Below are 26,752 nucleotides of genomic sequence, written 5' to 3' on the forward strand. Positions count from 1 at the left end.
CGCTCCCTCACCGCTCCTCGTAATTTCCCCATCATTCACCTCGTCTCTTCTATTACTGTTGCCTTACTAGATCCATGTCTTGCTGTCAGATTCGAGCAATTTCACTTGGAAAGAATAGCATCAAATTATGAAACTATGTAGGATAGGTATTTCTTGGCTATGAATAAGGTTTTAATGTACTTTAAGTAAAAAAGAACTGCTGCGATATTTACTTCCATTGATTACTTCCTGAATTAATGCATTGTTTTCAAAAAGATAACAACTCATGTAACCTTCCTTGGACAAAGTCCTGGGAACAATTCTTGATATCAATACATGATGAAAGCCTATAACTTCGAAGCAGGATAAGAATTTAAAAAAAAAAAAAACTTCGAAGCAGGATATACTGAAAGTGTCAGATGCCTTCAAGACATCAACAGTTTAGCTCAATTTATTGAAAGAAAAAAAAATGCACATTTAACTTTAGAGGATCATGCGCTAAGTTAAAGCGAGACACTGACATAAGTAAGGTTAACTTATGTTGGAAGTTTAGAAGGAAAATAAAGGAAATGAAGAAGGGAAGATGAGAGGACGGAAGCCTCTCCAACGTCCAAAAATGAGTCTCAGGTTCCCCCAGCAACCTGACAATATAAAAAGAAAAGAGCCAAAATCTTTATCAAAATTTGACGAGCTCCTTGCATGATCTGATGAGGAAACTCGGGTGTCTTATGAAACTGTGCGTCAGTCGTCAGTCCAAACTTCTCATCCTCCAAAGGAAGGCTGTGAAAAGGATACGCGGTGCAGTCTGCATCTGGTACAACCCTGTCAAGCTGCCGATCCAAACAGCCATGAACTCCGGAGGAAGGACTTCCATGGTTAACCAACCCATGCTCATGTATTCGTGCTTCTTTGATGCAAAAAGTATTTCACAACTTCATAGAAGGAAACAACGATTCCAACGGAAGGACCTGCACGTCCAACACGTGGGCCAGCACCTGTAAAGAGACCCTTCATCCCACCATCCCTGCAAAGACAAAAGGAAGATGATAAAATAAAGCACCCCATAAACTTAAAAGGCACTAAATTTAAGTAACAATTGCCCTTGAAAATTGCCTAGTTGGTTAATCAGATAGCAAAATATCACTTGTCCGCATGTTATCGGAGTAGCTGGTACTATAGCTATTTATTAGAGAACAAATACCTCCAAATCTCTACCAGTGTTTGCCTTGTAGTCATCTTTAGAGCCCTCTCTGGATCCTTCTGAAAAGTTTCACAACTTGCAGATTAGTGCATGAAGAAGCACTGATATCATGTAAAACATATTTTTAAAATATATACTGTCTGAGATGAACACTAAATGAAGATGCTTGAAAAGTTGGAATCCAAGGAAAGGACGATAATTTGGTTTCCAATCACATCACTTGTTTAAAAATTTAACCATGGAACGTTTGTGAATGCAAGAATATGGTGGGAAAGATAACATACAATAAACCGATTGGAAAGGAAAACCAACCTCAATTTGTCTCCGCGTTTTTGCAACATCAAGAGGGCAAGTAGCAGCTGAAGCAAGAGTACCTGCTACAAAGCCAGCTGAAAAGTTTGCTCCTAGAACACTAGCTGCATTGCCTTCTTCACCAACTAGTGCAAGTAGTTTTCTCCTTATCTGTACAGATTAGAAGAACAAAACAACAAATTGACAAAGCTCTAAATGAATATACGAACATTGACATTATCATCTAAACTTTCCAAGTGCATAATGGTCAATAAAAAGGTATTACAGAATTAATGTGATGGAATGGAAATTCACCGGTTCAAGAGTTGACCAGCATATAGCAGAAAAAGGAACATCACGAGCAAGCTGTGCTCCCACACCAGTCCACAAAACACGATAATTTTGGACTGTTACAAAGGCATCTATCAACAGAAGTATTTTGCAAAAGACAATGCTGACATAAGCTACATATGCTAAAATCACAATATATTTTGCTAATAACATAGTTGAAACAAACTACATATGCCGAAATAGAGTCCAATGACAAAATTTGCCCAATGCAATTCAATTAGACAAACATCTAAAGGAAGTAGACTGGTTAATTAAATCAAAATGCAGATGCAGATGATCAAGTTCCTGTTAATGATGTCAAAATATAAGTACTCAGCAGAAAAAAAAAATCAACATACAATTCTGATTTGTACTCCCAAGAGGTGATAGAACACCAAGTAACGTTTTCCACATTCCAGGGGGCTTTACTCCAGTTCGAAACTCTTTATATGCCTGTAAATTGTGCAACGAATAACAAAAGGCTAAGATTTTCTAGAGACCAACTTCAGAAGTACAAAACAGACTTTTAAATTAAAAACAGACGATACAAAACAGATAACTCAATAAACATGTGGAAATGAGATTGAAACCTGCATTCGTGTCCTTGCAAGCTCTATAGGCGAACAAGCTATGCAGGCCAGTGAGCGTGCAAGTGATCCTGCAAATAATGGAGCATATGGAGTCAAACCTGGAGCGTTGCAGGTTGTGAAATTTTCCATCCAGTTTCTGAATATGTCATAACAAGGTAAGTATATTCCAACCTGTTAAAAGATCAGAAAAGCGCATCAGAGAAGCAGTTCATATAAATGACTATACTGAAGAAAATGATAATCATAATAGCCAAATGCTGTCCCAAAAAACTTATTTTGGTTACCAAACACATTGAAAAATATTTCCTATAACAAGATATCTTACTAGAATTATCTCACTTGCAAAGAAGATGGTGATACCATCATTAAAATGCTGACATCTAGCAGTAAGCAGTAAACAAAGAACACTACCTTATGTTCATTCCAGAAGAAAATAAATTTCACAACCCTGAATGAGAAGAATAACAGTTTGGCTGCCAAAAGAGCATAGCAATATATCTATGAAACAAATAGAGGATGAATACTTCATTGTCAACAAGAACAAGCCGTTCTTAAGACTTGTTTTATGATTAGCATATTGTATCTCCATCAAGAAGATACTAATAAAGCCTAGAGCTCCCTGAGTCATTCTGAAAAAAAGAAATATCTAAAAAAACCTCTCCTAATCTGACTCCAATGTCTATAGTCATGCAACAATATAGAAAACAGAGGTCAGAGGCAACTGAACTATGAAGGAAGATAAAGACTAAAGATGAGCAAAAGTAGGTAAAGTTTGTACTACTAGTAAATGTTATCAGTAGCAGAAGCCTGAACTGTATTTAATTTAGTTTACTTATTCAGCTTTGAATAGAGAGAATAGAAATGTGACCCTTCTAGAAGAAGAATTCTGGCACACGCCGAAAATTATTTAAAAGTTGAAACGCAACATAGTAGGGGTATATATATATATATATATATATATATATATATAGAGAGAGAGAGAGAGAGAGAGAGAGAGAGAGAGAGAGAGAGAGAGAGAGAGAGAGAGAGAGATGCTATTATGGCATCTAAAGATGAGCGCTTCCATTAAATTTGACCCAGTCCTGGAGTATCAAGAAACTCTAGAGTAGGTATTTCCATAGGTTGCAAATTCCTGGAGTTTTGCAATCATTACTCTGATGATGTTACTATTTCTAGTCTTCTAGAAACATCTCAAAATTAAGTCAATTGCCTAAATCTGAGTTGCAAGAAAAAGGAACAAATCTATGAAGAACACAAGATGAGAATAAAAGGCGAACTAGAGGTGAGGCCTAGATTTACAGGAAAGGACAATTTTCCACAGTAAAAAATTTACAGGAGAGCAAATAAAACGAATAAAGAAGTTTCAAACAAGCAAATTTTAGGATTAGACATCATTCACTAATGGTGTAATATTGGGACGTCAAAACATGGACTTCACCTTGGATTTCAGGCACCAAAATAGTTGATTTTGTTGCAGGAAAAATTCAGGACAGCAGAGAACTTTTGAACAGCACCAGCAGCAAAGAGAGAAGAAAATGAGAATTGGAAGAGAATGACTGAATGAAAAAAAGAGTAGTAAGGCTGCAGCTACAGGAAAAGAGGGCAGAAGCTGTAGTGAATAGGGAGAAGAGGGCAGCATGCTTTCAAAGAAATGGCTAACCATGCCAATATACTTTTTCATGGGACATGTCTTCTGAATAAGTGATAAGATAACTTGGCCGAAAGCTTGCTTCGAGAATTGAAAACATCAACATGATCCAAACAGAAACAAATAGAAATAAATAAACTTAAATTATGGTTAGTCTGATCAATTGTCATTTGCCAGGTGAAAACACATTCATGTGTCTAACCATATAATTAGATGCTTGCTATGCAAATGCTCCTTGTGAGGGAATATTAGAGAAAAGGAAATGGCACAACCGAAAAGAGAAAAGGAGGGAAAGAAAACATTCATGAAGAAGTAGAAACAGAAACTCACTGTTGGTACAGCTAAAGCCAAGCCTGCATTAGTACCCCTCCACAATCTAGCAAATCCCTCCTAAGATTTTTCCAAATAAGATCAAAATTCTGAAATATAATTTTATCAAAATAAAGAGTTCATCCTATGTTATTATACAAGTCAATGATATCAGCACTCTAACCTGTCTAACGACTTTGAAAAATACATCCAATGTCCCCTTGTACTGGAAACAATCAGGGGGGCAAACTGGTTCGGTGCCAAATACTACACCACGAGTGCATGATGGAGAACATCTAATATCTGAGAGCAACTGAATAGTATACAGTCAACACATTGCATAAGTTAGACAATTTAAACAACTTAATAACTGCAATGAAAAAGAAGTTCAACATGGTAACATTCTCTGGAAACAGCATACGAAGAAACTTACTAACAGGAGATGTATATTATGTAGGAAATACATGCAAAAGGCATTTAAGAATGTCGAACAATAGCTAATAATGAATTGATATACTTCGTCTCGATTATCTCATTTTCCTGCATATTGGACAAGGTTATCTGCCATCAAATCAATGGTCTTTTCTAGGCGCAGGTCTTGAACGAAACCATCAAGAGATTGATCAATGATTTGACAACGACTAAATCATGGAGATAGCAGCATCTACGCATTTTTGGACCTATCCTATATTAAGATCAAACAAATAAGTCCCAAATATTCCTCATTATACGTCATAGAAAGATTTCTCATGCCTCGTCTTCCAAAATCACCAACAATCACAACCAGTAAATTTACCAAAAAGCAACTTGAGAAAGATTAGGTCGTACTGTGTTTGGCCCGAGGGATGCCATCTGCCTTCCATACTGATGCTGCGGAGGGTGGTAATATAGAACACCAGCCGCCTGCGCCTGCAATCTTGTCTGTGATCAGGTCAAAGGACGAAACCGTGAGCCAAACTCAACTAAAACTTCAGGGAAAAAATCATTGATTTTTTTGCATTTATAAAGGCTTGAAGCAGAAGAAATCAAATGGAAACCCTAAGAAATTCACAAAATCACAAATCACTAGCTTCCTCCAAATAAAACTAAGAGATAAAAGAACTAGGTCTACCTTAGCCACGTCGAGTGGATTCACGAGGATCGCGGAGAGGAAGGCGGCTCCGGCCGCAGAGAGAGATCGTTCCGCGAAGCCCATAGTGGAATCGGACGATCTCGACGGCGAAGGACGATTCGAAGAAGACGGCGCAGAACCCGAATCGGACCTGGAGATGTTCTCGAAGTCAACCCTCGATGCCGCGCTTATCCATGACGGCGAGCCATGCCGAGAACAACCAGCCATCCTAGACCCTACGATTCGATCCCCTTCTCGGCTGCTTCTCCTCCAAAGATTAGTTTCGATGGATACGATCGGAATAGGGGGAGAGAAATAAGAGGTCGGAATAAAAGGAAGGGATAGTAATAGTTATTCCTTTTAAGGGAGTGGAGGAGGAGGAGGAGGAGGAGGAGGAGGAGGAGGCCACAAGAGTCTAGGAAACCAGCTCTTTCTCCTCTCTTTTAGGAGGGAAAGGGCACAGGTGAGGTGAAGGCTTCTTCTTCTCAGCTTCTAGAAACCCCTGACTTCGTATGTCGTACTGTCGATACGAACCACGAATCAGCGGTGAGCCGGTTTGTTTTAATGTGATACGGTCGTTGATTTGTACACAACTCTATTAATTAGATATGTGGTTTTTTTTTTCTTTCTTTTCAGACCTAATAGACATTTGAGAGCGAAAATTGGGTAACATTCTTTGACACAAGTTTCATATTTAGTCACAGTAGACTACATTACTATAAGAACAACTCTGATATCAACCACTAGATGTACATAACTAAAGAATTATAGAACCAAAAGATTCAAAATCAATATACTTCTTAAATCTTCGAAAGGCTGGAAAAAAAATCTCCCCAATCAATATTAGAAAATAATAGAAGAAGAAAATATACAAAATCACAACTCGAACTAGAGAACTAGCAGTATGCTAGCTCAAAGCTGCAAAAGCAACAAAAAAAGAAAATCTCGAAACACCTCCTTATAATCCGATAACAATATGCGCTCGAACACCATGCAACACAAACAATGTCACCATGTTAATAGTAGGTTGCCACGATAAGATTAGCAGTAGGCCAAAAAGAGAATCACCCAAGCTTACACCTCATTCGCTAGAGGGCATGAGCTAAGTAGAGCAAGCAAACAAAGAAAATAAGTGAGGGTTTTAGTTGTCACGGCAATAGAGAGGATGAGGCAAGTAGCAATGGGAGTAGGTATTTGCGGTGCTAGTGTGACAAAGCGAAAGGGAGGAGAATGGTAGTGATGGTAACGTAACAAAGTAGACAGTGGCAGAAAAAGATGTACATGAGTGTAAAAAGAGATGAGGTGTGTGGATAGTAGAAGAAAGGGATAGAACAGACAAAATAATAGATGTAGCAAAGAGGGTAGATGGGGTGATGCCACGGCACATATTTGGCAAAGACTGGCTAAAACCCATAAGAAGATGATAGAGAAGAAGATAACAACAAGGGAGGATAGCAAATTTTTCTACTACGCAGAGGAAAGTGAAGTCACACAAAGTGTACTATTGCCCTACCTTTATATATACATATATAATACGCTTTATATTTTTAATATATATAAATTGGATACTCCATTATATAAGATATTTACATAATACTCTAGGTTAAGGTTAACACCATCCAAGAAGATGGCATAACTAAAAAAATTTCTTCTGGGGCATGGTGGTACCTCTCTTTTAGCTAAAATGTCAAAGCTAAAGGTGAAAAGAAATTATTTTGTGGGCAGCTGCCGTGTGTAATTATTTTTTGTGCTGTTGCACCTTTTTTTTTTTAATAAAGTTTTATTTAAAAAAGAAAGATAAGAAAAGGAGAATTGTGGAGAAGTCTTACGATCGATCATACGTTTGATTTTATACGTTATTTATTATATATATAAAAAGTGGTCATCGAAAGGGGATTTTATTCGTTGGACGTGTAAGTTGTGCTGCTTATCTAAGTGCTGCCGTCACGTCCAAGGCAACAAAAAAGTTATGATGCGGGCTTAGTTTCCAAATCGCAGGAAATATTGAAATCCAAAGAAGAAAATTAAATTTGAAAGGGAGAATCAACTTTCAACATTCTTTCCAAATTCTTCTATACGTGTCGTTCTTTGTCAAGAATCAACATGGTGGAATAAGTAGGGGAATATAATAAAAATTGAGAGCTATTATTAGAAAGTTGATATTTAATACATACTTAATATTATTTTGATTAACTAATAGTTACTAAAATACTCTCACTATTATTTTTATTTTGTATATCTTTCCACCATCTTTCTCACCCGCAGCTTCCACCATCTTTACTCATTTTTACCTCTCTCCTCTTCTCATTATTTTTTTCTTCTTCTCTTTTAGGAATAAAAAAAAAAGATAAAAAAAGATAGGAGTAATTATAAATTACTTTATATATTATAATTAAATATATTTTTTCTAGTACCGACTAAGTTAAACCAGGAGTTAAATATGAATTATATAAAAAAAAAGTCGGATTACAAAATTCTCAAAGATAGAATGTGAATCATAAAATAAGTAAAATATAGGGTGAGATTTGTAAAAAAAATTAAAAAAAAATATGAGGTGTTTTAAATAAATTTTTTTCCCCGGTAAACTAACATAAGCATAGTTAAAACAGGATTATTCCATCTCTCAGTTTACCTGAAATAGCCAAAAAATCTATTTGTTTGGTGGCAAATGAGATTGTGATGCCCAATGGAGAAAGTAGCTAAAATAAGCAAAAGTAGCACAAAAATAGAAACACAAATGAGCGGACTCGATGCCCTCTCCTGTTCTCAGAATACTCTTTCTACCGACTTTAAATCCTCTTCCCTTCACCAGAATGAAGGAAGAAGGCAAGCAGGAGTAGAGAGAGATCAAAAGATGGCAGAAACTCACAACCTCCTCTTCCATTTGGCACTCTTGGGTTGCCTTCTTATGGCATCAGAGGCCTTTAAGGATCACATTGTTGGAGGTGGCAAAGGGTGGAGACTTCCCCAGAATAAGACCTTCTACAATGAATGGTCTCAGAGCAAGAGTTTCATTCTTGGAGACAAACTGGGTGAGTATCTTAAAACAGCTTATATATATTAATCATAAAGAAAACTACATTTTTCTAATAGCTTCAGTCTATTAATAATTATTAACCATTAACTACAAACTGCATTGCAGTGTTCCTATTTCGAAGTGGAGCCAATAACCTCCTCGAAGTTTCAAAGGAGGACTTCGATGCATGCACACAGAACAATGTGATCCAAAGGTATCACAATGGACCTACTATTCTGGAGCTAACAGAAATCGGAGAACACTACTATTACTGCGGCGTTGGGATCCACTGCGAGGCTGGGCAGAAGCTCAGCATCAACGTCACCACCGCCGCCGACGCCGCCGCGGCCGCCGTGGTTGAACCCTCAAGTGATGCTTCTTTTGCTGCTTTGATGATGTAGTCGCTACTGCATGGCGTATAACTTTCTTTAATGGAAAATTTGGTAGGTGCCTGGGAAATTTTCTCTTAACCTTTATATCATATATATTGCTGTTACAGGTTAATGCAGTGGATGTATTATGGTCTTTCCGAGGAGAAGGGGAGGTCCATTAATTGGATTACAACTCATTATATATATATATATGTGGGTATGAGTGGTTGTGAGTTAAGCTTGGTGCTAGACACCAATGTCAATGAGTTCAATTGTTATCTCATGTCATATATGGAACTTTGTCTCATTTCAGGACTAAAAATCTTGTTCAAAGGCTTGGTTGTAGGGGTGAAAACTGGTCGGATTAACTCCGACCCGATCTGTTATTCGACCCGATTCGGATTGAGATTCGGATAAAAATTTTCTATCCGATTCGGATACAAATAAAATTTTTGAAAAAAATTCGGATACTGATTCGAATACGGGTCGGATATATTTTTCGGATTCGGATACAGATATCGAATATCCGTTTATTCGCATATTTTTTAAATAATTTACAGTTTTAAATTTGCCTATTTAAATAGTAAATATTAATATTATTACTAATAATATATTATATATTATTTATAGAGATTAATTTCCCTAATTTTATAAATTTGACATACAAAAAAATTATTTATCGTAAAACTCTTGATAATTTTATGTTAATTATATATAAATAAAATATTATAATTATTTTAAATTTAATAAATATGATTCAATCCTCTATTCGAAAATTATCCGTATCCGTTTAGTTATGATATAGTTTTAAATTTTGCTATCCGTCCAATATCCGTATCCGAATCAGTATCCGGACTAAAAATATGGATCCGAATATGGGTTGAGTACTATCTGTTTTCACCCCTACTTGGTTGGGTATAAAATATGTTTAATATATTTCAATATAAATTTAATTGTAACTAAGATTTATTAGATGATTACCAAAGAAATGTAATTGGTGAACGAAACTCATCAGCAATTCTAGTAAATCTAATTTGGATAATTATTCCGTTCAAATTGCAAGGGCCTTTTTGGAAAATTAAACTCATACATTTCTCAAAAGAAAAAAGGGGGGTAAAAAAGCAAAACTTAGCAACGAAAATAAAACAATCCGAGGAACAGCCGAACAGCCGGACGGTTTCCTTCTCTCTCTCTCTCTCACACACACACACATTGGCAAGCACGAGAGCCGCACACTCGATCAAAATATGGCGGGAAGAGCGTCTAGGGGAAATAAATCGCCGATGTCCCGGAAATAATCATCCCCTTGCCACGTCACCGACCCGAAGTTCCCGGCCCCTCCCGAGCTAAGCACCGCATCGTTAAACCCGTCAGCGGAGAACGCGATCCGTGTCGTCTCCTCGTAAATCATCGGCTCCGACATCTCGAAGCCCAAAAAGTCGTTATAGAGCGGCACGTCCTCGAAGGGCAAGAACTCTTCCAGCTCCTCCATTAAGCTTACTCGGACGGTATCCTTACCGCCCTTCTTCTCATTCTCCTCCGTCCTCTCCTCGGAGAGCGACGACAAAGACGAGACCTTTCGAAGCACGGAGGTCGGGGAGGAGAGGGAATGGTGTGACTCGTCGCTGGACTCGTATCCGCCACCGGAGACAGAGGCGGGGTTTGTGTCCTCCGCCGCCGCTGGTGGTGGCGGGTCGCCGGAGAAGTTGGTGGTGGCGCCGGGGCCGCGGAGTTGGATGGCAGCGGAGTCGTACACCATGGCGGCCTCCTCGGCAGTGTCGAACGTCCCGAGCCAGACGCGGACCCCGCGCCACGGGTCGCGGATTTCCGCTGCGTACTTTCCCCACGGCCGCCGTCGCACGCCGCGAAATCTCGTGCCCACCGCCGCCGCCGCAGGCTGCTTCCTTGCCTTCTTCCTCGCGCCGCCTTTCCTGCTCCGGCAAACACCCACGGTCCTCTCACCGCCCCGGCAGGTGCCCACGGAGCACGGCTCGGCCGCAATCTCCCTCACCACCCGTCCCACGCGACGGCCACTGTTCTCGTCGCTGGAGGAGTCGGTGGCGTCGGGGTCGCTCCAGAATATTCTCAACGTTCGCCGCCTCGCCATGGTGAATCCGCCGCCGGTGACGGAAATGAGGGTCCTGGGGGGGAAGGATAGGGACGCTTCGCCAAAGGATAAGACCCCCTGGCCCAGTAAGAAAGGTGCCTCCTTTCTCTTTTTACTCACTTCCCCTGTGGATGAAACCCAGAAACCAGGAACAAAGTTGCGACTTTTATCTGGACAGGGAGCATAAATGGAGGATAAAAAGAGGGATTCCTCTGAGATTTTACAGGGGAATAAAGACTAAAGAGTAAAGACGTTTTTTTTTTTGGAAAAACAAAAAAGGAGAGGAGCTCGAAACGGAACAGTAAAAGGGGTTAGTAAAAGAAGAGCAATCCGTGGTTGGAAGTTGCAAGGCGATACGAGAGGGGAGCAGGGAATCTCCGTAGAGGCAATAGATACGGGTGGAAGAAGGCGTTAGAAGGAAAAAGGAGGGCAATTTCGAGGAAAGTACTCAAGAGTTTGGGATGCAAAAAGGGAAGGGGAAGTGGGGGAGAACCAAGGAAGAACACAGTGGTCGCCTTTAGTTAGATAACGATTTGGGGCTGTGGGAAAAGAGAGCAATGGCCAAGAATGATACTAACTCCAGTAAATGGGTGGAGACGCGCATATACTAAGCACAAACTTTGTTGTTTTCTAGTCCTATTCCAGCTTCCCAAGAGTAACGGAAAAGCTTTGAGGGGGATGAAGAGGCAGGCTTAAACCTAGAGCCTGGAGAAGAAGATCTAAGAAGAGAGAGAGGGGAAAGGTTTTTGTGAGGTTTAGGCTTTCTCTGGGAGAGAGAAAGATAAGGTTTTGGTGGGGGTTTTGAAACTAGAGAGAGCTCAGAGACAGTGTGAGAGAGAGAGAGAGAGAGGAGAGAGAGAGAGAGAGAGAGAGAGGCTTAAGTTAATGTTGGATCAAACCAACGGTAGAAATTGGAACCCACGCTCGTCTTAATTTTTAATCCTCTCACTGATCCAGGTTTACTTAACTCACTTCACAAGAGCAGATCATCTACAGTCCGTGGTTGTATGAATTTCCTCCGACAAGTCAATTAAGCACATCTCAATACCCCGCTGCAGTAAATCCCTGCTACCGCTGCCGCAGTCAATCTTTTCAACACCCTTCCATCGCAGCCCTTCCAGCGAACAGCAGCCTTACCCTGACGTGCCGACCTATGACAGGGTCACGAGGCGGGACCACACGGGCCCCACCCTTCAACTAGCGGAAAGAAGAAGAGAGGACGGGTGTCATCCGGATAGTGGGGACAGGAGAAAGCGCGGATAAGTATCCGACGTGCACCGAAGGATCCGATCCTGAAAGTAGACCAACGGTGCTGCGACTCGTGTGCCGGCCCGCCTCGTTTCCCGCGCGGACCACGTGACCTGGGCTCGACCGGTGGCTCGGTTCCAACACCACCGCCTCGGCTAAATTAATGCGGTCAAATTCTTGGGTCATGCGCCACGTCAGTGTGGTTTTGGCTCCTCCACTAATTAGCTGTCTTACTGTGCCCCCCCTGAGTAATTAACTATACATATACATATACATATATTAATCAACGGCTTCCGTTTTCTCTACTGTAGATAGCATTGAAATCATTTGTTTAAGACTCCTTCGTTTAAACTCATGGTATAACATTTTAGATAACTAGTAGTTAGACCTAAAAAGTTATAGTCTTCCAGCAATATAACGAACTGAGCTCTATTCAACTATTAGTTGCTACAGGAGCAGTGATGCGGCAGAGTACTTTTGAGCCGCAAGGTATTGAAACTGAGCACCTACCGCAAATATTAAAGCATCGTTTGGTAGGTTTTGCCGTACGCCTTTGAGACCCATGCTCTGTGGATCTGCTCACGTGAAATGCGACAGGCATTAGAGTTAGTACTGTTGATCACTTACCAGTACTATCACCCATGCTGGGAATCATCATCCTCCTGTGCTGCTGCTGTTGCATCGTGGCGTTCATATCGTTGCCCGAATTAAATAACCCCAGGCGAGTGAATGGAGAGTCTCCCACGAATGGGCTTAGTTAGCATGCATGCATTAAAAATCGACTACTTTTCTTCTCTTCTTGATTGGATTCTAGACGATGGAGGAGGTGTGGATTCTGACCCTACAAAGCTTCTGTATTGAATGACTTATTATCTCTTTGAATCATGCATCAAAGAAACCATTTATAGGAGTGGGAGTAAGAGAAGCACACCTGCACTGGCGCGCACTGTATGGTGGTAGAAATTTAGTTGGGAAAAGCTAGTCCAAAGGGCAGCGTCTCAGATTGCATAAATGGGGGGACTACTGTAAATTTTTGGAATAATTAGACTGAGATTTTCTAAATTATTACTTCTTTTTTTAACATAGATTCGTCTATTTAATTTTCATGTTAACATCCTTAGCTACTAAAATATTCGAAATGCTTCTTTTTTTTCCGTTAGTTACACATTAATTTTCTAATTTAAAGAATAATACATAAATGCCATATAATCCATTTTTAATTTTTTAAAACTATTTTACTTTTATTTTAGAGATAAAAATAATATTAAAGTAAAATAATTATTTAATATTTTATGTTAACATCGTAAGATCTTTTATAATTTAAAGAAGTCGGTGTGTTTAAAAGAAAAAGGAGGGTGTATATAAAAATAGATAATATGTCTCTAATTAAATAAAAAATAAAAAAATCTCCATAACGCTCATATGATGTTCAATAGCTACTTAACCTAATGAGCAACAAATAAACTATTCCTCAGTTCTAATATAAAGCAAGATTTGTCGATTGTCGGTCACCTGCAATATAAAGAACGGATATCAAATGAATCAGGATTACTCACTGCAACAACTTTATGTTCTTCAGTAGACATTGCAAATCTAAAACGAGAAGAGAGATCTATGGTCCAACAAATCAACATCACAAACGATAAATCAAATACAGAAAGACATTCTTTTCCGCTGAAGAGCAAGTTTGGGTTTCCCCTTTCTAGTTCTCCAGGATGTTAACTGATACAGACATGGAACAAATGACAAACAGGACAGCCAGCAAACTTGATATTAAGGCAAACGACCCAAACAAGCTTTAATCCTTTTTCAAGGCTAGCTCATTGCGTACTTCTGGGTCCAGCTTCTTGCAGTGGATTCATACTTGTTCCTATCTGTCTTGTACATGTGTGCGATCTCTGGAACCAATGGATCATCTGGGTTTGGATCTGTCAACAATGAGCAAATAGACAGAAGTACCTGAAAGTAGACAAAAGATGCCATTCAGATTTGCTTAAACAGAAAGCGAATTAATCAATATCAAACTCCCCTAATCAGCTCTGGGCTCAGATTTTACAGCAAAGGCATTATAGAAACTTCAATGTAGAAGAATTTAAGCTGATGATTTGTCATCTAGATTGTCACTGTTTTGGAGAGGCATCGCTTATATCAGTGATATTTTCAAAGTGGGGTTAGCTTGGAATACAGATCAGTGGGAAGAACGTTAAGTTTTGGCTTGATATTTGGCTGGCAGAATGCAAATTGGGCAACTATTTTCCCCAAGTTGTTTAACATTATATGGGATGAAAATGTGAAAGTTGAGGTCTGGAATGGTGCTGATTGGAATCTTTAAGTATAAGCAAAATTTGGATGCAGACTTACTTAAGAAAGAGCACTAGATGATTAATTGGTTCTGCTGCAGTACTCTTCAGTTTCAAAATGGGAGAGATATTTAAGTGGAGATCCTGTGGGAATGGGATTATTATGAAGTCCTTTTCTGAATAATGGGGGATAAATGCCTAGAATGCTAAAGATTAACATTCCCATTAAAGTGAAACTATCCTTTGGTTAATTTTAAAAGAATATTAACTAGGGATAATTTGCTGAAAAAGAGGGTGTTCTGGCATTGCTACTTGTGTTTTCCGCAACAAGGAAGAAACTACGAATAATATCTTCCTCAGGTGCTCTTATATCAAGAGATTTATCAGTGGATGAGTGCCTTCTTTGGAAAGATAAAAAGGCCCAAAAGTATTAGTGACATGCTTGGTGGTATGACGAGGAAGCTAAATAAGGAGGGTAAGAGCTGGTGGGAAAACTTGGGTAGCTGCAGTAATTTGGCAAATTTAAGAGGGGACAGCCTTTGGTATTAAAGCTTGCCTTTTGTGTTGGGCAGGCCCTCAGAGATAAGGCCCAGAGAAAGGTGAGAAAACTGATGCAGAAGGAGGAGGAAGAAAGTGCTGTGGTGATTCTGGATGACTAGTGTCCATCTGCTGCTTCCTTTTTTGTGTTTTGTGTTTGTACTTGTTTGCATGTTTGAAAAACTAATGTATATATCCTGGCGGTATTATTAGATGTTTGGTGGTTTGTATACTGGTTGTATGGTTGTTGATTGGCTTTATTTTGGAACGGGCTAGTTTTGTAATTCGCTAAGATGGGACTTGATTTCTTGTCTATGATAGGCAGATCAAACATAATAAGGTTTCTAGAATGGAACAGGGCATTAGCCTCTTCTTCCAAAAAAATAAAAAATAAAAAAGTACAAAGAAGGAAAGACAAAAAACCTTGGAAATGGTTAATGCAGGACTCCATTGCTCCTTCAAGATGTCCAGACAAATGCTTCCATTGCTGTTAATATTTGGATGAAAAACTTTTGTCCTAAATGCTACCTGCAAAGAATTTTAGTTATTAAGCAGACTATTTTACAAAATCTCACAATGATTGTTTAACAGGGAACCATTTTATATAAATACTGAATACTCAACTTGCAGTATGTGCACAGCAAACCATAACTGATGCACCCTTACGTGATCAGCTAAAATTGATACAGTATATGAAATAAGATGGAGCATCCTTGGTTCAGCGTAATTGCTTTATCAAGGAAAAGGATGCTCAAGACAGTAAGTATAAACTTTGCTGATCCAATATCAACTCAAGAAACACATATATAGCAACATTTAAACATTTAGAAAAATGTTTCTTCAAATCTAAACTATGAAACAGATTAAAAAGAATAAGCCTATACTCATGACCTATCCTGCATATATGCCAGAACAGGTTAGAAGCACTAAAGATGAGACATAAACCAGAAGTATTACATGATTTATAGTGTATAGACGATAAGGACCAGTGACAAGCTATGTTAAAAATATGCATTTAGGATACCTTGGGTGGTTTAAATGGATAATCTGGTGGAAAGTGTATGGTAACTAAAAAGACTCCCCCTGCGTACGGGCTGTCTGATGGACCCATTATTGTTGCTTGCCAATGGAACATGTCTTCAGCCACTGGACCTGTAAATGGCATACATGCGGATTAAATATACCCGCACACTAGTATGGATTTGCAACACAGGCATAATAATGAAACTTGAAAGTTAATTCATAAATACAAAAGTAAACAGAGTGGAATTTGAGCTGATGGCTATGTGGCACATTCAGATGCTAAAAATATTTATTCTTTTCCTACCAAACTCCAAAATAACTTTTAGTAATCACCAAGAAAAGATTGACAGTGATAGGCAAATAAATAGGATAAGAGGAGAAAATGTGTGATTTTTCAAATTTAATGTAGTTTCAGAAGAATGGTGTATTTTGTTTTCCTCAAAGTAGACAACCAAACAATATGTTGACTTTCCTGTGCTATGAGGAACTAGTACTTATTCCAACAGTTACTGGATCTACAATAATGAACTAGCTAAATCAAAGTTATACAACCCACAGGTGTGCAACTAGGTAAAAGTGCATCGCACACATGAATTTCACATCTTTCAAATGAAGTAATGCTGAATGTGGTTAACAGACATCATACACCAAAAGTTAAATACCATTCCTTACCATATTGCCTGAACTAAACGAAATGCTCAACCGAGACCATATACAAAGGTGAAGAAGAGGGCATAATCACTTCAAATCAACCTATTCAGGTCATTTTTTTATATAATCATAAACATTGTACTAATCAAATCCATCCAAGGACCAAAGTGAAATCGACCTAAAGCACATCAAATTTCTAGATAAAAAGAGAGGAAACTAGAAAGGGAGAAGTTATTATTGATTGGAGTCTCCAGTTCTTCCTAATAATTGCACATCCGATTTAAACGCACGGTCGAATATGCAAAACAAACATCGGAATGCATTAAAAATCATATGATAACATACAAATCCTATCAAACAGGAGTCGATTCCAAATTCCAACATGATCCAGTAGATGATATATCGGATCCGAAAAAGAGATTCTAACGTGTAAATGAACAGGAAAAGAAGGATCCTGCGTTTGATCAGGAAACAGAGGGGTCTAGATCACAGATACCTGCGCTGCAAGACGTGGGGGGATCCCTCTGGAGATCCTTCAGCTCCTTAAGGATTCGCCTCGAACCCATGGTGGTGGTGATGACCTAATCCCAAAGAAAAAAGAAAAAAAGAAAAAAAAATCCACCAGACTTAATCAGAACCGTGGACAAAAGAAGGTGATCGAAACAAAGAGAGAAAAATCCAACCTTCTCCTAAGGACACGAATTCTTCTCTTCTTCTCTTCTTCTCTTCTCTTCTCTTCTCTTCTCTCTCTCCACCTGTGGACGCGATTGGGCGATTGGAACTTTTATGCTTAAAGGAGAGAAAAAAGAATCGTATTTTGAAGGTAAATAGGGGAGATGAGGACGGGCGTTTGCTTATAACGGACGCTACCACGGTTTGGCGCCTCCAGTGGTATTACCTTGGAATTTGTCTAGCGCGTGATTCCCACGTGACTAACGACGAGCTGTCCAACTTCACAAGTTGGTGCTTTTTTGCATTAATTATCCACGAACTAATGGAAATTGTGAGGCATTTGCACAAAACAAAAAAAAAACTTTTTATTTTTAAAATAGTAAAAATAAAATTTTGTGCTGTATTTTATTATATAAAGACATATATATAATATAAAAAGTAAATATATTTGGTTTAGCTCAACAACTCAGAAATGTAAATATAAAATTAAAAGTAGGGCTTAAATCATAAAATCGTAAAAACCAGGGGTGTCAACTGCGATTAAGCTCGACAGCTAATAAACCACAACAAGGCCTCTTTCTTTCTCCTCCCTTCTCGCAATAATCCAATATATAATTTGTTTCGTTAATGTGAAAGTCAACCGTTTTCCATTCATCAAGCCACAAAGGAACCGCGCCAGAGTCAACCTCTGAACTGTTCAAAAAGCATTTTCTAATAATAGTCGGGAATAAGCTCCCTCCAAATAATGACATCATCTAGAGGCTAGAGCTGAATAGAGAAGCCATAAGTAGGTCCCAATTATTCCTGTGTTCTTTTACCCTTCAGCAAACAAAAATATCTCAAGACAAATTACATTATGAGAGTGAAATTGGAGTAGCATATCTCATGTCCTCACTCACTGCAGCATAATCGCAACAAAAAAAAAACCTATATGCTGCAAATAAGCATTCGAGCAAGCGACATCCAGAATATAGATACAGAATGGACACAATGTGTAGAACTGATGAGCTTTAACTTAATGATATGAATCACGCAGACCAAATGATAGATATGATAGCCTAAGCTGAGAACTTTACTCCTTCGTCGTCGGCTGAAGTCCCCTTGAAAATTGCTGCCTTGCCCTTTTGCTCGAGTAACCTTAGAGCGCGCATCAACACACCACGGTCGATCCCAGCAAGTTCTTAAGAACATAACAAAAGAAAAAACATTAATTAATCAGCAGACTATCAGTTCTATTATATGATAGATTTTAACATGGAGACCTGATGTATGTTGCTGTTTCCATTAATGTTAAAATTCTTGTAAGCAGTAACCAAGTAATGCAGTTATCAGGCCAATTGAAGTTAAAGATGATAAATTAAGCTAATCAAAGTGTACTGTTATGTACTAACCAAAGCCCTAACATTTATCAAACTAAGAGGTCAAATGAACTAAGCATTTGATGATTGAAATCGGCCTCAAGGACATATGTCTAACAGCAATTTATTGGATATTGAGGGTTGTTACCAGATCCACGAGTTTCAATTCCTGAGCGTATATCTTCAACAGTCATCACACTGTCTTCTAGTCCATTTTCCTTTACCTGATCAGATTAAGATGAACAAGCAGAGTTCTATAATAACAATGCTAAATTTTTCCTGGCTGCAGAATTCACATTAATTTGTACTGACAAAGTTGAGAATATAGTTAGCCCAATCTTGTATCCTTAGCCAGAGAATAAGGCATTTTTTGTGATGTTTGTCCATCCATTCTGCACGTCCTGCAGGGAATTTGGACAGGAAAGAAAGTTTTAAATTGCACTACTATAATTTAATATAACAATCATATTCTGAGTTCATGCAAAAGTAAAGAGAACTCTGCACATTGTTGGAAGTTGGACAAACCTTCGGTGACCAGAGCTGTGAGGAATACTTCCTTTGCTTCGTGGCTTAGAGATCCTGCATATTGACAAGGACAATTTCAGTTAACCTTTGTATAAGTACCTATAATATCACCAAAATAAGGCCATCGAAAAGTTACGGATTCATGGCAAAGAGTAATCATGAAGGATCTGCTCCATAGTAAAAATAATGAATGTTATAAGGAAGCATACTGCTCATCTATCTGTTTCATATATGTGTCTAAACATAATTTTAAGTCTCCAACAATGAAAAAAGTATGAAATCTGGAGTATGTAGAAAGTTTCTATTTACGCATTAAAGAGATGACTCACTCTCAATGACTGGATTAGAGAAAAGCGGGAAGTCATCTTGGAGCCCAACTATAAATATTTTTTGACTTCTACAATAGTCAAGTATCAGTTCCTTCCACAGTTGAACTTGCTTCTCACGTGTTTCTCTTACTGGCTGCAGACTAAAAGGAAAAGCAATGTCAGGCCAATCATGGTAGACCTTTACATAGAATATTAAGACATACAGGATTATCAATATAATAAATATCAGATCTTTGATAAACAATAACTCACAAGCAAATAACACATGCAATTTGAGAGGTTTAAACCAAGCAGATAAAATGTATTCTTTGAGACATGAAAAAATTGGAAATGAACTGAGAACCGAGAGTTCTTTTCTGTTACAACAAGTGATGCTACTGAGGCCACAATTAGTATCAAATAAGGCTTTCCATTGAGTGCCCTAGCTGAAATATTGACTTTAGGTGTCATTGGGCTAATTATACTATGTAGATGAGGCTGTTGACCTAATGTTTACTGTCATAAGTTACAAAATAAATTAAAAAAAGAAGAAGATATACTACATCCACTCAATTATAAAGAAAATAAAACATAATGCACATAGATAAACATAGCATTTCCTTGTTTTACAAGTTTTATCAAATGGATTGTCAGACAGATTGTCAGATATTGTACAATATTGCCCATACTTCATAGTTCGTGTGTGACCTTAGGTCTGGAGATTTTTTTTTAAAATAAAATAAAAAGGTCTATGGAGAATTAGCCAAGTAAATGGATAGCAACTATAGAATTCTTGCATGCTTGCCGATGAATATAGCAATTTAGATAAATTCATTGCAGAACTTGAGCTTTTGTTTTAAGAGTTTAAGATAGTAGTCAAAAGTCAAAATGACCACGTTATGGATCACCCACAATGGAGGGTAATTGTAGAAAGCTAGATCATAAAGCAAGAGAGATACACATTATTTCATGGCAATAATAAGAGTTTCATAACAAGCAAAATATAATGAAACTGGAATATTACGTAAAGTAAGGTGGATAATTGAAGAAGTTGGGCAGCTTGAAATTCCCCAATTTCTGCATCTAGACAGAGATTGTTTCTTCGCCTCTGCAATTGAAACATTACACTTACACAAATTAAAACGAATAGAAGTCGTAAAGGATAGGCAACAAGAAGATAAAGACAAGGTTAAATTCGAAAGTAGTTAAAAAAAATTGTAAGATTCCTACTTCTTCTCTCAACCAGGTTCATGCCCTAATGCAACCTAAATGATATTCAAATTAGTAGACGAGCTCACTGACAACAAATTTAGCAGCAAATTTACAGTTCGCAAAGCAATATTTAAACAAAAGGCCGAACTTTTAAAATATCAACGAATCATAAATGTGCAAATTTAAAAGAGAGACGATTCTCAAAAAGTTCCTAACTTTTCTCTCCAGATGGAGGTTACAGATTTACGCAGACTAATGTGTAATTTTAGAGATCAAACCTCGACGCCGAGAGAAAAACCCGAACTCCTCGGATCTGATTACACTCGCAGGTGGTCGTCACGGTTGCTCAACCGCTTCGTCGAGTTGGCGTGACCAAGAGAGGAGGAGAAGAAGAATGAAGTCCATCGAAGAGATGAAAGCATTAGAGACCCGGAACCGCGGTTCGACTCAGCTCGGCTCGGCGGGTTTCATTTCGTTCCAGGTTCATCTTATTCGACGGCCAGGATTTAATAAGGACATGGAATCGAATTATAAGCTTTAGTTTACTTTTCTTATGTTTAATTGTGTTATGTAATAAGGATGTAATAAATATTTTTTTGATGTAATATAAAGTAAAGAAAAAGAAAAAATATATTTTTTATTAAATTATTATAAATATTTTTTAATTTGATATAGATTGATGGATAGATATTAAAGAGAAATTAATAATTAAGTTAATGTGTCGTATAAGATATAATTTTGATAAATATTATTTATATTTTAGAATAAATTTACTATAATGCTCAGCTATTATTTTAAAATAAAAAAGTATAAAATAAATAAAATAATTTAAAAATGAATGGGGGCTAACAAAGCCTGTGCCGGTTATACCATAATACATTACTACCGGTGTATAGAAACCACCGCCTTTTCCGCCTCCTCTTCGTAAATAAATAAATAAAAGCAGGTAGGTAATTTTACAGTGAAACAGAAATTAGAGGACCGTGCAAAATCAAGTCTCATCTAGAACTTTTTACACAAATTAGTATTTAGTTGATAAGTCTTACCTAAAAAATTCACTAATGAGTTATAATATATTTTACTGGTGATAGTAATAGTGCTACTTGCACTTCACATCCAAGAGCTCATAGCTCTATAACAGGATGGTAGTTTCATTTTAGAAACAGAGAGCCATCTTACCACATTCCCACCGAAAAACTACAATACAGCAACACTTAATATTGAGGCATCTTGCGTCCCATGAAAGCTTAACTGAAAACTTCGTTTAAACACTTCGTAGTTTACAGAAGCTCCTCCTGATATGATCTCAACATGGGAGGTTCTAAAACTTACCAACACCACGGATAGATCATAAATACAAGTGGCATACATCTTAAGCTCGAAATGGTACAAAATACTACGAAAAGTTATGAGCCATCATAAGTTCATAACTGCAATATCTAATTAGTATCAACAAGGCCACCTCTTCTTGCAGCCTCAATCAAATCGTTTAGTTTAGACTAATATTAGTAGTAGCATCTGGCTGCTATATCCACCAGAACTAGAGATCAGTTAAGAGATAAATATCAACTAGCAGTCACAGCATCTGTTCTTGGATTGGAGTCCAGGAGCTGCTGAAGTTTCTCGGTAGAGCTATCAAGATCCTGAGACACTTGTGGCCCATTTCTTCTGGTTGTGTTGGGGTTATCTATCATTGATAAGAAATTCACTACAACAACAGATGAAGAAGCTCCATCAGTTTCCAAACTCTCGGCGCATGTCTCTTTAGTTTTGTCTGGCATTGCATTTTTGAGTCTCTCCTGAGAAACATAGATACATTAGGCTTGAACAAGAGTGACATAACCGTTGTCAAAATGAATATTGTCATCTACAAGACACCCATGTTAGCTAACTTTTCTAGTAGTGCATAAAATGGTGCCCCTCCTGTTCTAATTGTATAAAACTGTTACTTGCCAAAAACCTCAGTACAACTGCTAAATGACCACTAGAAGAATGCGATGTACCAGTAGAGCACAATTTTCTAATCTGAGCTTCTCTGAGTTCTCTGATAGTTGACTTATTTCTGATCTAAGAGTCGAATTCTCAGCACTCAGTGACTGAACTTTCACAGCAAGTTCCTCAGTCTCAGCCTGACGTAAAACAGTAAAAAAATGATTAGATAAAAATGCAGGTAAGAGAGTGGAAAAGGAAACATGCACCACATACCTGTTTCCTCAACCTTGATCTTCTAGCTGATTCTCTATTAGACTGCTTCCTTCTTTCACGTTTCAGTTCCCTTTCATCCTGGGTAAATTACATCATGGAGATGTACAGTTAGCTAGGATAAAAAATCTGAAACCATAATCACATGCTAAAAAGAATAAAACATGCCATTCAAGAGAAATGAACTTGACAAAAGAATGCCTTGGACATTTCTAGGGTCCAGAATTTGTTTCAGAGCATATGTTTCCCAAATAATCAAAATTCTACAGAATAAGATACACACTATAAAATTAAAATTAACACCCACAAGAGATGTTCTATTAACCTTTCTCATTTTAGACTAACCTAAGCATAAAGATGACCAAGGATGAAACAAGTTTCTTAAAAAGCAGAATACCGTTCGGTAGCATTAAGAACTGAACATTTGAAGCAAATCAATAAGAATTAAGATCAGCATCAACCGGTGTAAAATACTTAAGGATGATAATTTTCAGGATCAGCCATCTTCCAAAGTAGACAAAACAGACAACAAACATTACAAGCATTTGTGAAAATGAAAAGAGAACTGCAGGACGGAAGTTTCAGAATTAACATGCCTGTTTCCACAATTCAGTAGATACCCCATTACGAACAGGCAAAACAGCACTGGTTGAGAGCGGGGTAGGTGTGCCAACAGCTTTCATCTGGCTAGCAACACTCAAATCCATCGGAATACTGGCAGTTGCCAGAGTGACTCCTAAGGACATTTTTGCAGATCCACTTGCTTCCCCTCCTTGAGCAGCAGTAGCCTGTTTGTCAACTTTATGGTCATCTGGAAAATTCAATAAGAATCTCTTCAGGCAGTGATGTACTAAGAAAAGAAACATGACCTTCTTGAAAAGTTGAAATCTAGTGCTGAGGCTAATGGACCACGTGCAACTAATTAAAAGAGGATAAAACCTACTTTCTGCCCATTTATCTTTGCAACATAACAACTAAACAAACAAGCAAGAGGTTGTTAACTAAATCATTCAAAAAGAAGAGATGAAGAGTGATGTGGAAAAAGATTCATGGCATTGCATAGTCAACATAATCATTGAAATTGGCAAATTATCTTAATAAGACCTGATGTTGTAACATCTTCAGGACTTCGCTTTCTTTGGGCTTTATTCACCTGAACAAATGCACGTCAGTTAAAAAAACTGCAGTAATCACACCAGTGACATAGTTAAATTCCAAAGAAGTGACATAGTTAAATTGCAAAGAAAGATTTTATTTAATCAAATACCCCTGCCTCACTAGTTCCACTACTTCCATCACTTGAGCCTTCTGCACTACTATATCCACTGTAATAACAATGTTCAACATAAAAAGCATGTATAAGAAACAGTAAATCCAAGTCCAGATTAAATATCAGCTACCTAAAAAGGCCAAAAGTCAAATCATATCCAAATAGGGGTACAAGAACTTCTCTGACCTCCCATTCACATCGGCCTCTGCTGCATTATCAAGGTTTTCCTTGCCCAAGGACACACTGAGCCCCTCAAACCCTTTAAGTTTTTTAGTGATTCCTTTATCCTTATATCCATCTGACTTAGCAGGTGATTCCATGCTTAAAGGAGTTGCCATCTTGCAATAATAGAAGATATACAGAAGAATTATCAACTGAACTAGCAAAGGCAACTGAATATGTAAAGTGTCTTTAATCAGTATTAGATGCAATTACAGTACATCTAGTAGTACAAGAGTTAAAAAAAATGAACAATGCCTACCACTACAGCTTCACTTGTAGCAGATGTTGGGACACCTGGACGATGCATATAAGATCCCTGGACATGAAACAAAAATAATAAATTAATTCAATTCAACTATAGCCTATATAGTATAATACTATAATATTCACGACCCTATTTTATCTTAAGCAGTAAGATACAAAAAGATAATCTACAGAACATTTTGTTCCCCATAAGGACAGAAAATAGAAGTTGAGGGACCATTTCTGACTTACAAGGGCCACCGATGGATGAGAATAAGCTCCTCCTGGTGGGTAGATTGCAGCATATGTTGACCCAAAAGGTGGTAGCAAAGGCTGATAGCAATACCATCAATAGAACAAACACCTTGAATGAGACAAAATTCTGGTGTTCTTGATCTAAGCATACTAGATTGCTACAGTACAGATCATTTGCTATCACTTCTCTGTTAGTGTGTTAAATTTGACAATCTTATAAACCAATCAGAATTCTCAAAACTATCTAAAAATAAATACACTTGTGCCAAGAAAAATAGAAGTGATGCTGGAAATAAAGATCCAAATCATCAGTTTTGTGCAGTAATCTAGTTTATAGAGTGTTGCTGCAGAGACATTTTAACAAAAAGTACTTTGAGTCGCTATGGATTACATTGAATAAAATGTATGCCACTTCTACCGAATTACGAACTTGTTAGCAAACATAGGTAGCCATAGATCACGCCAATGATGGGACAATTGCTAGGAGGGACAGACGATTCCCGAAACATGACAACAATCTTCCTATCACAAAACTGAACAACTGAAATTATGTCATACCCCATTAACTATGGTTTCAGATCCAAACATAAAACACTCATGTCCACTACTAACCATCCATATGATGTATAGGTTAACAGAGTAGAATATATGTACCTGAGGACCCCACATGAATGGATGAGGTGCATGACCTGGCGCAACCGTGGGGTTGAAATACGGAGGCGGCATCATGCCTGGTCCATAATATGCCTTAACAGATAAAAAAATCTTAAATCAGAACAACCTATCTGATGTATATCTCAAGAAGAAAGACAGAGCTCTAAATAGCCCAACCTGCATAGCTGCCCAGTCAGGATAAGGGTGAACAGCAGGTTTATCCTGTAGAAGAGAAAATATTACTGTTCAAGTCCTTGATATGCATGCATCTAAAATGGCATAAAGAGAAGAAGACTGCATTCCTATTGTCCTGTATATGTGTGCAGCTCATCATGGAATATAAGAGAAGACTTCTAATGATATAACAAGATTATCAGTTTGCAGGCAGTAGGCTATTGTACACTAAGATCATCAATTATCTTCTTTTGATGCTCACAGGAAAGATAACAAGCTTCCAATTAAGAAGTCTCTAAGAATCACAAAAGGAAATCTAAAAAGTTTACTGGAATTTTATATACCTGAACAGGTGAAGATGATTTATCAGAATTGGGAGGATTCGCAGCTTCAGTTCTTCCCATTGAGATCTTTCAGTAAGGGACCTGCACAAAGAACCAAAGCATCATGGTAGACGATCGTCAAATTTTATAACCTACTCCATTACTACATCGGATTTGCAAGACTCAGCCAGTATTCACTCGAGACATCCAACAGAGCAATTATATTTATAATAGTGTAATCCAATAATGGAGATTAAACAAATTAGACTAGCGTGAATCAGCAGGGCAAAAACAAATCAAGGAACTCGAGAAAACTTAATTTTCTCAATTTGAATCAAGATCGGATGTCAAGGCCCTGAAATGTAATTTTATTCTATTAAGAGAGGTAAAAGTGTCTATTTCATAGACACAAATACAAGAGATGGGCCCATTCAGCCTCGAACGCGAGCACCGTCAACGATCAGAAGAGACCTCAGAGAAAAAGTCAAGTGGTCCAAAGGACAAAAGTAACCCTGCTAAAATTGAAAAAGACAAAGCATGGTGTTTGATCTGCAATACTTCTCGAATTTTTTTTCCCCCTTCAGGAAAACGATCTCCGTATCTTCTCAAGAAGAAATACGAC

The 26,752-nt window shown here is 37.9% G+C and overlaps 6 protein-coding genes across 8 annotated transcripts; 1 reads left to right on the forward strand and 5 right to left on the reverse strand.

Annotated features, from left to right (window-relative positions):
* Positions 1-383: 383 nt before the first annotated feature.
* LOC140798135 (mitochondrial carrier protein MTM1) lies at positions 384-5,938 on the reverse strand. Its single transcript, XM_073151892.1, has 10 exons — positions 5,460-5,938; positions 5,177-5,269; positions 4,533-4,661; positions 4,370-4,429; positions 2,392-2,562; positions 2,161-2,254; positions 1,787-1,878; positions 1,493-1,642; positions 1,181-1,239; positions 384-1,003 (listed from the first exon to the last, which is right to left on the reverse strand). The coding sequence occupies exons 1-10, from the start codon at positions 5,685-5,687 to the stop codon at positions 871-873; spliced, it is 1,209 nt and encodes a 402-aa protein (XP_073007993.1). The 5' UTR covers positions 5,688-5,938; the 3' UTR covers positions 384-870.
* A 2,348-nt stretch (positions 5,939-8,286) lies between these two features.
* Positions 8,287-9,168, forward strand: LOC140798058 (umecyanin-like). Of its 2 annotated transcripts, XM_073151785.1 has the most exons (3): positions 8,287-8,491; positions 8,602-8,844; positions 8,975-9,168. In XM_073151785.1, exons 1-3 carry the CDS (start codon positions 8,314-8,316, stop codon positions 8,977-8,979), a joined length of 426 nt encoding a protein of 141 aa, XP_073007886.1. In that variant the 5' UTR covers positions 8,287-8,313; the 3' UTR covers positions 8,980-9,168. The 2 variants fall into 2 exon arrangements, with proteins under 2 accessions (XP_073007886.1, XP_073007885.1); XM_073151784.1 differs by having other exon boundaries at positions 8,602-9,168.
* Positions 9,169-9,864: 696 nt separating this feature from the next.
* Positions 9,865-12,482, reverse strand: LOC140797141 (ethylene-responsive transcription factor CRF2-like). The gene has a single exon (XM_073150405.1). The coding sequence runs from the start codon at positions 10,951-10,953 to the stop codon at positions 10,087-10,089; it is 867 nt and encodes a 288-aa protein (XP_073006506.1). The 5' UTR covers positions 10,954-12,482; the 3' UTR covers positions 9,865-10,086.
* A 1,252-nt stretch (positions 12,483-13,734) lies between these two features.
* LOC140798212 (ubiquitin-conjugating enzyme E2 10-like) lies at positions 13,735-17,580 on the reverse strand. The gene is made up of 5 exons (XM_073151982.1): positions 17,396-17,580; positions 17,209-17,293; positions 16,063-16,190; positions 15,462-15,566; positions 13,735-14,160 (listed from the first exon to the last, which is right to left on the reverse strand). The coding sequence occupies exons 2-5, from the start codon at positions 17,276-17,278 to the stop codon at positions 14,017-14,019; spliced, it is 447 nt and encodes a 148-aa protein (XP_073008083.1). The 5' UTR covers positions 17,279-17,293; positions 17,396-17,580; the 3' UTR covers positions 13,735-14,016.
* A 592-nt stretch (positions 17,581-18,172) lies between these two features.
* LOC140798311 (vacuolar protein sorting-associated protein 25) lies at positions 18,173-21,288 on the reverse strand. The gene is made up of 7 exons (XM_073152127.1): positions 21,066-21,288; positions 20,600-20,683; positions 19,597-19,736; positions 19,268-19,321; positions 19,055-19,143; positions 18,891-18,966; positions 18,173-18,564 (listed from the first exon to the last, which is right to left on the reverse strand). Exons 2-7 carry the CDS (start codon positions 20,656-20,658, stop codon positions 18,443-18,445), a joined length of 540 nt encoding a protein of 179 aa, XP_073008228.1. The 5' UTR covers positions 20,659-20,683; positions 21,066-21,288; the 3' UTR covers positions 18,173-18,442.
* A 719-nt stretch (positions 21,289-22,007) lies between these two features.
* LOC140798211 (G-box-binding factor 3-like) lies at positions 22,008-26,752 on the reverse strand. 2 transcript variants are annotated; one of them, XM_073151981.1, is made up of 12 exons: positions 26,152-26,752; positions 25,811-25,855; positions 25,634-25,726; positions 24,977-25,057; positions 24,741-24,797; positions 24,446-24,597; positions 24,263-24,314; positions 24,094-24,142; positions 23,586-23,800; positions 22,993-23,070; positions 22,791-22,916; positions 22,008-22,586 (listed from the first exon to the last, which is right to left on the reverse strand). In XM_073151981.1, exons 1-12 carry the CDS (start codon positions 26,209-26,211, stop codon positions 22,353-22,355), a joined length of 1,242 nt encoding a protein of 413 aa, XP_073008082.1. In that variant the 5' UTR covers positions 26,212-26,752; the 3' UTR covers positions 22,008-22,352. The 2 variants fall into 2 exon arrangements, with proteins under 2 accessions (XP_073008082.1, XP_073008081.1); XM_073151980.1 differs by having other exon boundaries at positions 24,257-24,314.

This window comes from Typha latifolia, chromosome 11, assembly GCF_019914945.1.
Source record: "Typha latifolia isolate L0001 chromosome 11, TyphaL0001v2, whole genome shotgun sequence".
Classification (NCBI taxonomy): Eukaryota; Viridiplantae; Streptophyta; class Magnoliopsida; order Poales; family Typhaceae; genus Typha; species Typha latifolia.

Excerpts from the sequence above, each read along its gene's own strand:
- LOC140798135 (XM_073151892.1), bottom strand. The coding sequence starts at position 5,687 with ATGGCTGGTTGTTCTCGGCATGGCTCGCCGTCATGGATAAGCGCGGCA. Across the intron at positions 4,662-5,176 it reads CATCCCTCGGGCCAAACACA|TTGCTCTCAGATATTAGATG; the intron begins GTACGACCTAAT and ends TATACTATTCAG. Across the intron at positions 2,563-4,369 it reads TGGCTTTAGCTGTACCAACA|GTTGGAATATACTTACCTTG; the intron begins GTGAGTTTCTGT and ends ATCTTTTAACAG.
- LOC140798058 (XM_073151784.1), top strand. The coding sequence starts at position 8,314 with ATGGCAGAAACTCACAACCTCCTCTTCCATTTGGCACTCTTGGGTTGC. Across the intron at positions 8,492-8,601 it reads CATTCTTGGAGACAAACTGG|TGTTCCTATTTCGAAGTGGA; the intron begins GTGAGTATCTTA and ends ACTGCATTGCAG.
- LOC140797141 (XM_073150405.1), bottom strand. The coding sequence starts at position 10,953 with ATGGCGAGGCGGCGAACGTTGAGAATATTCTGGAGCGACCCCGACGCC.
- LOC140798212 (XM_073151982.1), bottom strand. The coding sequence starts at position 17,278 with ATGGGTTCGAGGCGAATCCTTAAGGAGCTGAAGGATCTCCAGAGGGAT. Across the intron at positions 16,191-17,208 it reads CCCCACGTCTTGCAGCGCAG|GTCCAGTGGCTGAAGACATG; the intron begins GTATCTGTGATC and ends TGCCATTTACAG. Across the intron at positions 14,161-15,461 it reads CTGCATTAACCATTTCCAAG|GTACTTCTGTCTATTTGCTC; the intron begins GTTTTTTGTCTT and ends GTCTACTTTCAG.
- LOC140798311 (XM_073152127.1), bottom strand. The coding sequence starts at position 20,658 with ATGCAGAAATTGGGGAATTTCAAGCTGCCCAACTTCTTCAATTATCCA. Across the intron at positions 19,322-19,596 it reads CTCTAATCCAGTCATTGAGA|GATCTCTAAGCCACGAAGCA; the intron begins GTGAGTCATCTC and ends GTCAATATGCAG. Across the intron at positions 19,144-19,267 it reads CACAGCTCTGGTCACCGAAG|GACGTGCAGAATGGATGGAC; the intron begins GTTTGTCCAACT and ends AATTCCCTGCAG.
- LOC140798211 (XM_073151980.1), bottom strand. The coding sequence starts at position 26,211 with ATGGGAAGAACTGAAGCTGCGAATCCTCCCAATTCTGATAAATCATCT. Across the intron at positions 24,798-24,976 it reads CTCATCCATCGGTGGCCCTT|GGATCTTATATGCATCGTCC; the intron begins GTAAGTCAGAAA and ends TTTCATGTCCAG. Across the intron at positions 22,587-22,790 it reads TAGAAAATTGTGCTCTACTG|GAGAGACTCAAAAATGCAAT; the intron begins GTACATCGCATT and ends TATGTTTCTCAG.